This window comes from Hippoglossus hippoglossus, chromosome 3 (assembly GCF_009819705.1).
Source record: "Hippoglossus hippoglossus isolate fHipHip1 chromosome 3, fHipHip1.pri, whole genome shotgun sequence".
Classification (NCBI taxonomy): domain Eukaryota; kingdom Metazoa; phylum Chordata; class Actinopteri; order Pleuronectiformes; family Pleuronectidae; genus Hippoglossus; species Hippoglossus hippoglossus.
Window position 1 is genome coordinate 16699949 of NC_047153.1, and position 15296 is coordinate 16715244.

General features: G+C 42.2%; 1 protein-coding gene across 1 annotated transcript in view; it reads right to left on the reverse strand.

Annotated features, from left to right (window-relative positions):
• kiaa1549lb (KIAA1549-like b) overlaps positions 1-15296 on the reverse strand; it is a 60336-nt gene that overhangs the window by 12371 nt on the left and 32669 nt on the right. Inside the window, exons 5-13 of the mRNA XM_034581360.1 lie at positions 13774-13993; positions 13469-13602; positions 12663-12831; positions 7879-7938; positions 4981-5132; positions 4338-4509; positions 3705-3868; positions 2986-3021; positions 1313-1503 (exon numbers count right to left, since the gene is read on the reverse strand). Coding sequence (XP_034437251.1) covers positions 1313-1503; positions 2986-3021; positions 3705-3868; positions 4338-4509; positions 4981-5132; positions 7879-7938; positions 12663-12831; positions 13469-13602; positions 13774-13993 — 1298 coding nt within the window. The remainder of the gene's footprint in view (positions 1-1312; positions 1504-2985; positions 3022-3704; positions 3869-4337; positions 4510-4980; positions 5133-7878; positions 7939-12662; positions 12832-13468; positions 13603-13773; positions 13994-15296) is intronic.

The following is a 15296-nucleotide window of genomic DNA, read 5'->3' on the forward strand; positions in this document are numbered from 1 at the left end:
ACAAATAGTTTGATAAGCAACAAATAAACAACTTTTGCTGCCTCAGAAGGCTCCGAAATAATTACTCCAGGACCCTCAGTCCATAGATTTCCCGTTGTGTCACATAAATTTCCCTGGATCTCATTATGCTGCGGGGCTTTGAAAAATGTTGCCCTTTTGCTTTTACTCGATTTAATAATTTAGCATGATTTAACGTGGCAATTAATTTCAGAAACGCTGCCACTGACTGTCAGATGAGGGAAATGGTCCATTTCACCTGCCCATACAGCGAACCCTCTTAATGACGGCCTATCACTCAGCATCAGGGTAGAACGAGGACAGACAATAGGGCTGGAGGGACCGGAGTGTTATATCACCCTCTCTCTCTCTCTCTCTCTCTCTCTCTCTCTTTGTGTGACCTAGGAGCTTTCTGATAGAGCAGCACGCGCGCACACACACACACGCACACACACACACACACACACACACACACACACACACACACACACACACACACACACACACACACACACACATTGTAAACACTTTGGATGTTTGCCATCAGTAGGATATTTCAGGTTGGACTGTCATGGCTGAGCTGACTATCATCTGGTTGAGGAGGACACATGTTGCCCTCTAACATGCCAACATGTTAAATGAGACAATCACAGCTGAGACTGATGAAAGCTGAGGCTCGTCTTTCCTCTGCTCTACTCTACACATTCGCCCTCAGCCAAACACATGTTAAGGATCTAAGAATATTTTTTTTTTATCTCCGCTATGAACTACAGTATTATTATAGCATATTTTTTTCTTACACAAAAAGTGAGGAGAATTCCGATTTCATTTCATCTCTTTGAATTTTAAAAGTACTTCCACCAGCTGATAACTTAACTTTAATGTGTGCAAGGTTTGGACTTGAAACGTGAATTCTAATAAACTCAAACAATGTCTCACATGTATTATTGGGTGTTGTTTGCCATGAAGATGCCCCGGGCTCTTTCATCATCATAATCTCTCTACCCATTAGTTCTGCCAGACACACAAATCTGTATGTAAACGACATCTTTTTAAATCGACCGTCATGTTCTAATGTTTCTACGGGTCCTTGATTGAAAAAACTTTGAATTTCATAAGGTATTGTGACCTACATCGTTGCTCTTTATGCAGTGTTGTATCTTACCTCCAAAATAAAATAAAAGTGACTGAATGTCGATAAGGAGTAGCCCCACCTACAGTATGAAAAATCTGAAAGCTGTAGTTAAAGTGAGATTTTTTAAATATATTTTTGTGATACAGGTGTGTATGGACATGTATGGAGAAAATTTAATACCTTTTACGTTTGTCAACGCTGAGGCTTTTCTTGTTGGCGGTTCCGTCTTGTTGCAGGGCCTTTTCTAGAGCAAGCGGCGTGTCTCGAATCTGCAGGGACATGACTAATGTATCCTGACTGACAGGCAGGGTCTCCTCGTCCCCTCCCTGCTGGCCCAGGTGCTGCTTGGCATAGTCGAACCCCTGGACCGGCTGGTGGACCGGTTGAGTGAAGATGGAGAAAGACAAAAGGGACAGCTTAAGGAACGATGAAGATGGGAGAGAGACAAACGTGATAAACATCTGAAAATAGCTTAAGAGTGTATCCTTTTCCGAGATGTCCGGAGGATTTAGAGAACTGGACTGGGATGACTGTGCTTCTCTGCTTTGAAATAGATAAGCACAGATTTAACCAAGGCCCTTTTTCATCCTCGTCCAAATTCTTGTCAAAAAAATGATTCACAGTGGGCGGTGAGAAGATGAGATTTGCAGACTTACACTGACATATGAAGTTAAAATATAGAGAACACATTGGACGATGAGAGGGTGGAGGAAGAGGAGCCACAGTGTTTTTACCACACACGTTTCTCTATAAATATGTCCACAGGTAAATAGGAAAGGGTTCAGAGGGGGTGAAAGGAGTTCAAAACTTGCACAATACACACACTCACACACACACACACACTCAATATTTAGGGTGGCTATAATTGCAGCGTCATCAATTGCAGAATCAATAAGTGATTCTCTTCTGACTGAGGAACATGTCTCCTCTCTCTTCCCAGCACACACACACACACACACACACACACACACACACACACACACACACACACACACACACACACACACACACACACACACACACACACACACACACACACACACACACACACACACACACACACACACATATATATACTTAAGTGTGTGCTACCGTAGCTGGTTTCAAAAGCAGAAACTCTCTTGCGAGGATGTGTGATGAAAGTGAACGCAATTGAGGAAGTCGTGGTGCAAGAAGCTCAATCAAATTTTAATAAACACTATCTATATAAGAATAACTTTTTACATTATTTATCTCAAAGAGCCAACAATGTACATAAAATGTTGCTACAGTGGTTTTTCATGTGTGTGCATAATAATACATATTTTCCACCTGACTTTGCAGGACCTTAGAGTTTAGGGAATAATAACTGCTCCAGAAGCAGCACTGAAGTTTAATACAGAGGATTTTGAGACTACCTCTCGAATGAAATTCTATGAATAAAGCAGTGGCACATGTTCAGTGTTTCACTCTGCATTTTCATTATTACACACTGATGTACAACAGTGAACATGGAGCTGCAGAGATCACGTTGATTAGGACACTGTGACAACCTTGATGTAATGGAAGACAAAACAAACAAGTTTCAGTTAATACCCACAGACACAAAACACTCATTCTGCTTGAGATCCGTAATGAATTCTCTCTGTAAAGCTTCATCTTTTAAATTGGAGGCTGCTGCTTTCAGAGGAATGGGCGACGCCAGCCTTTTATCCTCATGCTGTTGTATCGTGAGTTTCCATCAGCAGAATTATTGAAATATATCATAGGTGATGTTGGCATGGAATCCCATTCAAATCCTACTGTCAGCACAGCTGAGCACTGAAGATGCAAACAGAGATGGGTAATGAGGGGAAACAGAGAAACGCAGATACCTGGTGATAATAGCCCACATCTCTGCGATACGTCATCTGAAAACGAGCGGAAGACAAAGTGTTTTAAGCAGTGTGTGTTTGTGTATGTGTGTGAGTGTGTGAATCCCACATATTAACACAGGTCATACATATTGAAAGTTCAGCTCCCCTGCTACCCTACCACTCTTTTTTTACTTATGACTAGAACAAAATGACATGTTTCCATCCTGGAAAATTCCTATTGAATGATTTGGAATTTAATAATAATTCATGGACAATAAAGTGTTTCCTCTCTCTGCATACAAACACTCACCCACACATTGGTCATTGTAGACTTTCATCACTTACTGACATGTCTTCTACCACACATGTCGAATCACGTGGTTTTAAAGTAACATATTCCTTCTCTATGGTTACAACTTATAATCCTTTTCATCATCAATTCATCTGCTGGACTTTTCCTGAAGTAATTAATCAATCACTTTGAAATAAAGTGTCAAAAAGTGAGAGAAACTTTCATTTCTCAAAGCCCAAGATCTTCAAATATCTTGTTTTTGTCTCACTAGCAGCCCAAACATATTCAGTTTACAATGTTACAAAACCATAAAGGACGGTCGATTATTACATTCGAGAGGAAATCCTGAATCAATTATCCAAATAGAGCTGTGTGATTATCATTTTTTTCTCTAGCCTGCTTTGAGAGGGACCAACAGACACACAGAGAAAAAAAAGAGTGATACCTTAGCTCTGGGATTGAGGTTGCCGATGGCGTCAGCTTTAAAGTCATTTTTATTCTTCCTGCACAGCACGGCTGTGATAATGATGATTATGAGGGTGACCACAGCGATGGGCGCCAACACTGCAGCAATTATCCAGAGGTTATTAGGAGGGTTCTTGACCACAGCTGAAAAAAAGGAAAACACTTTTTAACCATCGTCATGTCAATACGCAGCATTGAATCGACCAGTATAACATGTTTATCCTGCCACAACGTGCAGCAGAATCTGCTACACTGCTGATGTTACACCTGATTTAAACAGTGATCTTACAGGCAACAATCTATAAAAGAATGCAGCATGCTCTCTCTCGCACTCTCTCTCTTGACTAACTCATGCCTCCCCCCCCCCCCCCGTCACAGAGCAGTGGGCAGCACTGCAGCCCAAACAAACAGAGTCCTGCCAGCAGCGTTTCACAAAGATAAGAGAGCAAAGAGGTTTTGCTCAAGCTTTTCTTCTTCCTCTGCCTTCAGCCCAGTACCAGCTCCTCTTCACAAACTCAGCATGAGTCACGTGTTTTGCTTCTGTGTGTCTGTCTGTCAGTGTTTCTGTCTGTTTGCGTACTTGTCAAATGCTACAGAAGGATGCTGTGCTCACGTTCTGCTTGCAGCTGGACAAAGTAGCCCAGGGTGAGCGCCATGGTCTGAGAATCCACTGTGTTCAGGACCTTGGCCGCTGACGTGCCGGGTAAGGGAACGCCGTTGTGCTGGATGTAGTAGGTCATCTCTGCTGGATTCTTCAACCCTGACACCCGACGGATGCTCACCATCTGATTGGAAAAGAAAAAAAAGGTATACACTGCGTTTCAATGAACCACAATAGCCTGAAGATCAGATGCCACTGGGTGGTTGGCTCACTGTAATTGAACAGCTCTCATTTCAACACAGAAAACAAGAGTAAAACCATGAATGTAGTTAGTGACTCTCATGAGAGGAAAATAACACAGAAGATACTTGTTTAGTAAAACATTCAACCTCTGGCTTGTTTTGATGAGCAATTAGCAGATGATGAGCTGAGACGCCCGCTAATTATGAGGGGCTGACCTCGAGTAATCACACAAATGTGCACCAACATCTCATGAAATATTCATACTGTAAGAAATAAGCCAAAAAATGAGACAGAAATTAGAGGGTTGATGCTTTCAACAGACACATCAGAATAAGAATCTAGACGGATTATTTTCACTCTCTGTGTATTGAAGAGCTGGCGTTCCCCGAGGTCTGCCGTGCCAGCTTCTTACCTGGACAGTGTAGCTGCCGAAAGTAGTGGCTCGTCTAAAGCGAGTGCCCTGCTGGCCGGCCAACACAAACAGCTCGGCCAGTCGCTGCTCCATTAAACTGGCAAAGCTCTGGTACTGTCCCTCCAGGCTGGCGTTATCCACGTCCTGGATCACTGCAAATGTGGACAAAAGAGGGAGGATGGCCAGAAAATAATTTATTGGCTAAGGGAAAGAGAGTGGCATGAACAAAGAAGGGATAGGGGCAAAATGTGTGTGTGTGTTTCTGTACTTATATCTTTGTGAGGACCATTTTAAGAATAGACCTGTCGACTGAGAATATATAAGTGGCCGGTCCTCACTTTTTCAATGGGCTGTTTGAAGGTTGAGACTTGGTTTTAGGGTTTGGGTTAGAATTAGGTTAGGGTTAGGCATTTTTGGGGGTTTGTTTATATATATCTAACTTTCATCACACAGACCTAAACCAAACATCAACACCCTTACAAAACATACAATAAAAACAAAAGCATAAGACAAAAATCACAAAAGACAAAAAAGAAAAAGCCAGACTGTTCGGAGATAAACTATAGTGTTACAGCCTATACTAATCAATCATTCAGTGAAAATAAAGCATATGGTGAGGAATAGCCAGAATGGGTACAATTTGTGGTGTCATTCGGGAAAGTTAGGGGGACTATCAATTGAGCCCCAGGTGCTCTCAACTTTGTCATGAAAACCTTGCGTGTTGCTCCGAAGCCTCTCAAGATGTATCACTGAATCTAGTTCCATTAACCATCTGGAGAAACAAGGAGCTTTAATTCTCTTTGCAACTGATGTATAGTATGTGACAGTGCAAGATAAACTACAGGGCAGCCGAACAGGGCAACCAGTGCGTCAGGTTCAATCTGTAGATCATACATTTTGATTGTTTGGATGGTGATGATTAAGATTAGGGTAAGGGGGTAGGGAATGTAACATGTCAATGAGTGTCCGCACAAAGATAGAAGTGCAAACGTGTGTGTGTGTGTGTGTGTGTGTGTGTGTGTGTGTGTGTGTGTGTGTGTGTGTGTGTGTGTGTGTGTGTGTGTGTGTGTGTGTGTGTGTGTGTGTGTGTGTGTGATTGGCCAAAATACACTGGGGAATTTTCAAATTTTTATTTAGTAGTGCTTTTCACTGCAAATGCATGATATTATTGGTATTTCACAATCTTCAGTTCACTTAAAGGCTCGGGTGCTTTCAAAACAAACTAGTTCAGATGAAGGGCGGATGAATCACGTCTGAAGTGTGAGTGTTCCGTCTTTCCTCAGAGGCACTAACAGGATTACGCTCATTTCTCTATATGAAAAGTGACAGACATGAACAAAGAAAGCTTAAACCCTGCTCTCTATGTCACTGGCTGAAAGGGGGCATGGTTGTCGCTTTCCGAAAAGCAACAAAATGTGTCAGAAGCAGAGTTCCAACGTCGGAGAGGTTTTCAAGATTCAGACGCTGTTCCAACCATCCAACACGCACTTTAGCTGAAGTGTGCATTTAAAGCTGGGGTTGGTAATCCTGGAAGAGCTAGCAAGTGCAGGCTACACTGAAAAAAATGCAACTGTCGAAGCTACACCCCCAAAACACATGAACACGCACTGACTGACAACTGCCAAAAGCCGACTTTTCTGTGATTAACTTCTGAATATCATCTCTGCTTCAGCGGTGTTTGTCTCCCCGGCTGAAGACTCCGGTCATGTGCAGTGAGAGCACGGGCAGGCAGGTCAGTTCGTGACAGGCAAGTTTGTCAGTGAATAATTGAATTGGGTCGGATTGAAATGATTGGTTGAGTTTATTACAGTCCTGCGAGGCCAACAGACACTAGCTTTTTTCTTGTTTTTCAGATGACTTTATTTATTCATGGCTATCGGGACGTGAAGAGGATTTCAAATAACATAAAAAGTGTTTCAGAAACAACTTGGCAACAAATCACCCATGTAACATCCACCTGTAATTTCCAATGAGACCCTGATGGTAGATTTTTAATCCAAGCCAGTACCCTCCGTTTTCTGCCATCCCAACCTAAACACGACAATATCAAACTTTTGCCGCTTGCAGAGCAGATTGCTGTAGTTTTTCACTGTGGGATTCTGCTGAGGATCCCCAGTCTTTGTGGTGTCATGAATTGCTGTGTTTCTCTATCTCTATATGATGGATATGTAAGAGAGAAATGTGTTATAGGCCATAACATCTTGATAAGCTAATGTTGAAGAATGTGCCTCCTGGAAGCGTTTTTTTGTTTCCGTCCCGCAGTGTTCAAACATCAGAGCGGTGCAGCTTTGACCTGTTTTTATCACCAGCCGAAAAGCAATAATCCTGGGTTTACATTATGTTCAGTGTTACTAAATCCGATTATCCAGGGTATGACCTTGAACTGACTCGGCCTCTCATCGCAGTAAGTGCAGGGTTAGGAGCTACACAGCCTGATCTGAGAGGCCCCATCCAATATACAGTACAGGTACAAGTACAGTACTTTGCAAACTGAAATATATTTTTGCTGCTCAGTGTATGTAGTCATTTGTTAAGCCCTAAGACTAAACACTACACAACAAACCACCAAGGAGTCCGATGCATATAATTGTTCAAATGATAATAAGCAAGAATAAGCAAGAGGAGATAACCAGCATGAAACTCATAATTTAATGGTCACAGAACATGTCGGCCCCAAACTGTGCATCTAGTTCAGCTGCTTTCTGAGCCATGACGCAGTAAAGAGAGAATTTCTTGCATTTGACAACTTGTCAGATTTGAACCACTGGATACGCTCATTGAAAATCAAGACAGTCAAACAGGATTTTTTCCAGCTGTATGAAGGATGGATTCTGTAACATTACATACATTAAGTTCTACCAGAGTGGATTGCATATATAATGACAGTGAAATCTGTACCTGTGATAACCCAGAAGTCTCTGGTGGCAATGGACGTGTTCAGATTGTGATACTCCAGTGCTGCAAAGACAATGACAAAACAATTCATACATTAGTATCATTAGCATAACATTTTACCTACTCTTTAATCGTGATAAAACTATTTTATTCTCTTTAGATATTGTTTGTAATGTCATAACTCATTTTCCTGTAGCAAGAGAAAGTATCATATATAAAACATGTTTTAAAATAAAAGTAAAACCATGAAAAGTGAAAATTCAAAAGGTTAGAAATAAAATAAGGAGCAAAAATAATGCAGTTTTTGCCATTCACACATTCACACAGACACACATTTATACAGTGCATCTATGTGCAGCACCTTCTCTATCACACATCACTCACACACTGCTGGCACAGCCGTCAGGGGCAATTTGGGTTTCAGTATCTTGCCCAAGGACACGTCAGCATGCGGAATGGGAGAGACCGGGATTGAACCGCCGAGTGGACGAGCAGCTTTAACTCCTGAGCCACAGCCGCCCTACAATACGAAGCTGATCGATAAGCCAATGAGCCATTGCATTTGTCTCAGTCATTAGATTTAGCTATTGATAGAATCTCGACAAATGCAGAAAATATATAAAGTAGTTAAAAAACAATAATGAAAATAATTTTCACTGCTGCATCTGTGTGGTTATGATTCCAACAGGTGGTGTTATCACAACCCAGAGGAACAAGTGCTTGTAAATCTGGGCCAAACACAAACAACACTTCAGAAAGCTTTCATGAAGACGAGACACAGTTTCTGGTGCAATGTTGTGTGGTTGAGATCTCAGTTTAAAGCCTCATTATTACTGCATGTCAGACAAATACAGGAGCCAGGAGAGCTTCAGCTGCCTGCGCTCTGGTCGTCTGTGTTCTCTTACATACATTTCCTGCCTGATTAGGCTCTCGTGCTGGCGGCTGCCGCAGTGTTTGGGGGGAACGCTGTATCACTGGCCTGTGAAAGCAGACACGCCGGAGAAATGCACACTCGGGCATGACGGGAGAGAGGAGAGAGGGGTGTGTGTGTGTGTGTGTGTGTGTGTGTGTGTGTGTGTGTGTGTGTGTGTGTGTGTGTGTGTGTGTAATTATTTGTGTTTGGTCCAGGCTGTCAACAAAATCTATTAAATTCTGTCAATAAGTTAGAATCGTGGAACAAATATTGACAAAAATTCTTCCCATAAGCCTTCAGTGTTTTGGGGTTAGAGTCTGGGGAAGAACATTTGTAAGTTATTCCAGTAGATAAAAAACTATTATAAAAACAAAATGTCAAATTTTTCAGCGGTTTTAAGATTGCAGTTTTCCAAAATGAAACAGCCAACAGCCACGATCGTACTCCACCTGAGAGAAACTGCTGAAGAGCAGAGGGGGAGTAGAAGAGCTGAACTCAGCAGTCCTGCCTACACAAGCGCCACAGGAGCGATGGAGCGCTCAGTGCAACGAACAGGCGGCATTGGGGTGTCGGAGTGGTGTGAGATCCCGGGTCGTTTCTGTCAGAGCGGAGCCAAAGGTGCTATGAGAATATGCGAATCCCCCAAACTGTTAATTATTTACTGCGGAAATTGTCTTTGAAGTGAAGGAGGCCGCGGCTGCCAGCATACGCTCGCTCCTCCTGTGAACGGTGTAACATCACTAATGGTGAAGGGCACAAAACAAACAAGAGCAAAACCTGACACCACACTCCCCCCCCCCTTCCTTTCCTGTCCCTTTCTGCTCTGTTAGAGTCTCTGTGTATGCAACTGCCTCCGGTGTTTTCTCTGCTCGCCGACTGAATCTTCACTTTTCAACCTAATCACAACACAAAGTGAGCTTTGATTTAATAATCACTAAAAGAGATTCTTTTTAAGTTGATTGAAGCTGTGTGTAAACACTGCCCCCAGTGACACTGATGCTGTATCGCATACCAGGAGATGCATCCATTCGAAGAGTCAGATTTGGTTGAGAAATGCATCCTTTTTGTTCCTCATTTGGAAGATACAGCCATAAAATACAGTATCGCATAATCCATTGCAGTCAACTGTGTAATGGAGAATTCAGACATACATAATTCAGAATATTTTGCAACTGTCTCTCAATTACCAGTTTCTTTGTTCTGGATCACTGAAGAAGTCACTGCAGAGGGAAATTAAGAGAAGCCAGGAATAAACGTATTACAGTGCTGGGCAGCTATTCATCATGAGCAATAAGGCAAAAAGTCACTTAAACACTTAAATAGAGTCACACTGAAAATGAGTTTACTGCTGTTGCTTATTGTCTAATAAGATGAGATATGATGAACCTTATTGATCCTTCAGGGGAAATCATAATTTTCACTTTGGTGCTTTTTAAAATAACTTTGTGTTGAAGAAAGCAGCATTACTGTTTTTCTGTCTGTTGGCAGTATTACAAAAAAAACTACGGAATCGATTTCCATGAAATTTTGCTGAGGGGTGGGGCATGGCCCAAGGAAGGCACCATTAAATTATGTGTGAATCTGTACAAAACAGGTGGATTGAGGAACTTTTTCTTCACTTTCTTTGGAAAGGCGTGATAGGGCATTAGCTTGGTGGAGTTCTGCGCTCTCTGAGCACTCGTTTCCACTCTAGTTTTAGTCTGTATTGTTATGTAGATATCTAATTGAAAAAGCACGTTTTAGCCTTGCAGTGCCTGAATTGACAAACAGATATTATTTAACCTCCTGTCCAATAACAGCCCGTGACTTAACATGGAGCTAAATATGGTCCATAAAAGAATCCTCGAGGAGGTCAGAGAAGATCCATAGCCCATTTGCCCTCTGGGCTCAGCAAGTGGCATGAACTTGAATAGTCAAAGCCTGTGTTGTCAAAGTCCAAAGAGCAAAATCCAGAGATCAAATTCTGGAGAAATTAAAGCACTACAGCTGGTTAGACGCGACAAAAATTTCGGTTTCAACAGAAACAAAAACCAGAAGCGTGCGCCTGTTCAAGCCACAGCCAGTCTAATGTCAGACTGTCTCCTGGAACCAAAACGTCTTTTTATAGATTCTTTCCAGGCTTCTTTCAGCTTGATGAGACAATGGTATGGTTTCACAGAATTACATTATGCAGGACAATGAGGCCGCTGTCACACATATTACCTGTGACACCCTGTTCACACAGGAGGCATTCAGGCTCAGTATGAACCATGTTTTGGCATCGCTCAGAGCCCCTGAAACACAATCAGTGTAAATAAAAGAGACGTGACAGAGAGCGTGAAAACAGGTTTCAGGTCACGTATAACGTAAGTGAAACATGCGCTGTTACATGGCCTGTGTGGAAAGCTGTATTCATTATATAAGAGAATCTCTTCCATTGGATGTGCAGGAGACGGATGAGTGAAGAACGCAGCTGAAATGACCCGTGTCGAAGCATCAAAAGACTGCTTCACGGGAACAGTCGTTTATCCTGCTCGTGCTATTGGCTACTGTCTGTCGAGATTTTGAGAAAGATGCATCACACATGACATGTTGCATCTTGGGAACGTACTGGAAGATGTCTCTTTTTATTGCTTTAAAACAATGGCGGATACAAAAAAAAGACCACTGCATGAAATACAGGTCCCATGGCTTGTGTTTACACTGACAAAACAATAAAACCACATATCCACGAGTGTGAAGTCAGGTTCCTCTCAGACATTGATCCTGAGACGGAACATTTCCAAACACTTTCTGGCTGAAACTTAATGTGGAAATGGAGCTTAAATCCCTTTGTCAGCTGCAGGATCCCAGTGCTTTTGCTGAACCTGTATGCTGAATTTACTGCGAACAAGATCGGGCTGTGAATCTCAACGAAGTACCATACATACAGATAATGTCTCATTATATGTCAGAGCTCTGCATCACTGCCATATCTCCCTCTGTAGAGCAGCATACATATCATTTCCCAGTTACACTGCAGGGGATGGAAACAGGCTGCACACTGGGACTCAACTGGGACTGCTGCTTAGACTCCTGCTGATTCCATGTCACTCTTCATTTGTTTTTCTCTGAGTGTACCTCTAACACAGACGGAGCACCAAGCTAAAGGGAGGCCGAGCTGAAACACACAGGCTTAGTCGTGTATGAGTTAAACAACGTTCAATTGACTTAATGGTCCATCTTATTCATTCATTATCTATACCACTTACTGTTTAAGGGTCACTGGGGGGCTGGAGCCAATCCCAGCTGACATTGGTCATCATCAAATCACAGGGCCAACATACAGAGACAACAAACTATTCACACTCAATGACAATTTTAAGTCTCCTATCAACCTAACCCCAGTGTGCATGTCTTTGGAGGGTAGAGGAAGCTGGAGTACCCGGAGAAAATCCAAACAGACGTGTGTAGGACATGGAAACAAACAGAGAAACCTCGATCGAACCCTGACTTGAACTGTCTCTGAAACAGCAGTGCTAACCACTGCACCACCGTGTAAATGTAAGAAAAGAACTCACTTTCAAAACAACCACTTTCTCTTCATTCAATCAACTGCAGTTTCTGAGGTTTTATCAGCACTTGATTTCTACAAATAAAGCAAATTAAATATTTCCAAAAGTGTGAAAACAAAGATGAGAAGCAGATGCTTGATGAAAACTTTATAGAAAAACCTCATGTGGGCATCAATCAAGGAAAAAACAAGCAACACGTATTTGTTGTTGAATCTAATTTGTATCTGGAGAACAAATCATTCCCGAGAGAATACGACAACCACGTCTGGTGTCTCTTCTTGTAAGGCTGTTGAATTACAGCTGACTAACAGACAAATCTCAGAATGCAAATTGCAACTTACGCTCAGCGATGATAAGTGGCGGATAGAAGAGGAAGTAGCCCACCAGCTCAGCTGACAGCTGACCGAGGAGATTTGAGGCAGTGGTGCCATTAAGGAAGACAGTGCCATTACTCACAGTGTAGACCAGTGACACAGCAGGAGAGCCTGCTGCTTGAGTGACGCTCAACATCTGGGCAGAAAACAGAGAGAGGGCAGAGAAAAGAGAGCACAGAAAAAAAAAGGTGTAACACTACTAAATATCGTAAATCAAAATAATACAGAAGAAATTACATAAAAAAATCATTTACTGTCAAAAATCATCAGGAAGCATGATTGCCTGGGAAACTGGCGAGACATGACTGAGTGCAAAAATACTGTAGAAACTATTTTTTCATCCATGCGTAGCCTTCATAATAGCTTTAATATAGGGCGCACTTTAATGTGGCAGCTGATCAAGATTAATACAAACACTGGCTACATAGACATAATTTGCATCTGAGAGGCAGCGCGTTTCCAAAAGGCAAAGCATGATGGGAGAATTTAGGACAAATTTCACGCAGTTTGCATCACTTTGTAGCTGGCAGATCAACGGGAACACATGGTGACGTTGATGTGTAAAGAAACAAAACTGTTCAAGTCATATATTTTCTGTTAAAGAGCGTCGTCTTTAACCTCACATGAATGTTTTTGATCCATTTACGTGCAATAACACCAGAGCACCACTTGTATTATGTTAATACTTGTATTATGTCCCTACGTACATCCTAACAGTAAGAGGAACGCCTACACAGTGTTGTACTGATAACACACTTGTTCCACCACAGTACCTGCACAGAGAGCCTGCTGCTAGTGCTGAGAACTTTGGCCTGTGCTTCTGCAAACACCTTCTCAAGCCTCTGCTCCATCATTTGAGAGAATCGACAGGACCGAGGGTTATCACCCGCTCCCACAAACTGCAGCACTGGAACATATCAAAAACAGATAAGGCTGTGCAACATTGACATTTGAATTTTTTTACTTCTGGAAAAAAAGTTGCCACTGAAATTTCTCCAGTGCACAATTGCAGCTGATCTCTGAGTTATTTAAAGTTTTTTTTTTTTTTTACTTTCATCCTGACTGAAGAGTGGCTGACCTGTTTTCAGCTGGAAGCCAGTGGCAGGGCCTGATCTCCATAATGCAGCTGGGAGGGGCAGGGCTGTTACCATGGGGAGATACTGTCGCAGGTCTGCAATCAGCTTATCACGACCGTAGGACTCCAAACCTTCCAGCACTACAGAGGGCGGGTAGACAATATCCCCCCCAGTCACGTGATAAGCCACTGTCATGTTGGGAGAGCCAAACACAGTTTCCACCTGAGGGAGGGAAGGAAGGAAGAGATTTAGATTTATTTCACACATTGGTATATTTATTACCCTTTTACAAAAGAATACTTTGATGGAGCTTGTTTTACCTCTGACCACATGCAGCATCAATAAAGGAGGTGATCAGAAGTTTTAACAACGTCCAACATCTTATGACCTGTATCTCTTTTCCTGACCTCTGCTTTACCACATAACAGTATGTGTGTGATCCCTGTAAAACAAACTGCAAAACCGGTATCAGTATCTATACTTTGGTCGTGTTATTGCATTCGGTCTTCGCACTGCCACCCTGGTTTGTTGCTGCACTCTGGCGTGGAAGTCACTCGTCACCACACGCTGCACTCTCAGCCTCAACTAAGAGTTTGATTAACTGACATTTAATAGAATTATATTCAGTTATACAGTTTGTTAAACCACATATTGTAATAAGGCAGCAGTTCAACCCATACATGATGGAGAAGAAGCTTAACTCTTTCTTAAGGTAAAGTGTTTAGCAGATAAGTATTTTTTTGTGTTTAAACTAACCTTAAATCTGGTGTTGTGCATGTGCATGCAGCTCAGTGTCACACTGTCAAGTCAACGGCGCTTGTACAGAACAGAGCAGATCTTAATGTTATTAGTAACACCTGAGCTTTTCCTACTATAAAAAGTCAAATTGTCCACGGTGAACAAGACCTGAAGAGAGCTTAACGGGTATCTCCACAAATAACTAAAGGATGCCAATGGAAACATAATTCCATCAGTACCACATCTTTCCACCGAATTTCATGGTAATCCATTCAAGTTGTTTTTGTTTAAAGTCCAAATCATGTTTCTGCTTAGAATATACGCCAGAGCTCGGGGGTAGCCAACACGTTGATGTGTACCCTATGCAGAACCCTGACGTGCACCTCCCCAAATGTAACAGTGTAACGTAATGTGTCGAACAAGAGTGGTCTGCTTGGAGGCATTGCATTTCCTCCTGCTTTGCCTCACTCAGTTTAATGGTCGTACAGACCATCTCCTCCAACGTATTTCTTGTCTTTGTTGCAGTTCTTTAAGAAAAAGTAATTGCTCTTCAACATCTATCAGCTCCAACATGATAACACTCGCCACTGATCTGAAGTAAACAGAGGCGCCACAGGATTTCTAAATAAGCAGAACCAAAACCAGAAGAAACTCAACACAGTAACGTAGAAACTCTACAGCCGCCAGCGTTTTGGCTCCATGCCCACTAGCATGCTGACAAGGTCGTATGCCCTGTGCGTAGACTGTGAACTAACAGACAAACCAACAAACTAATGCTGATTAAAAC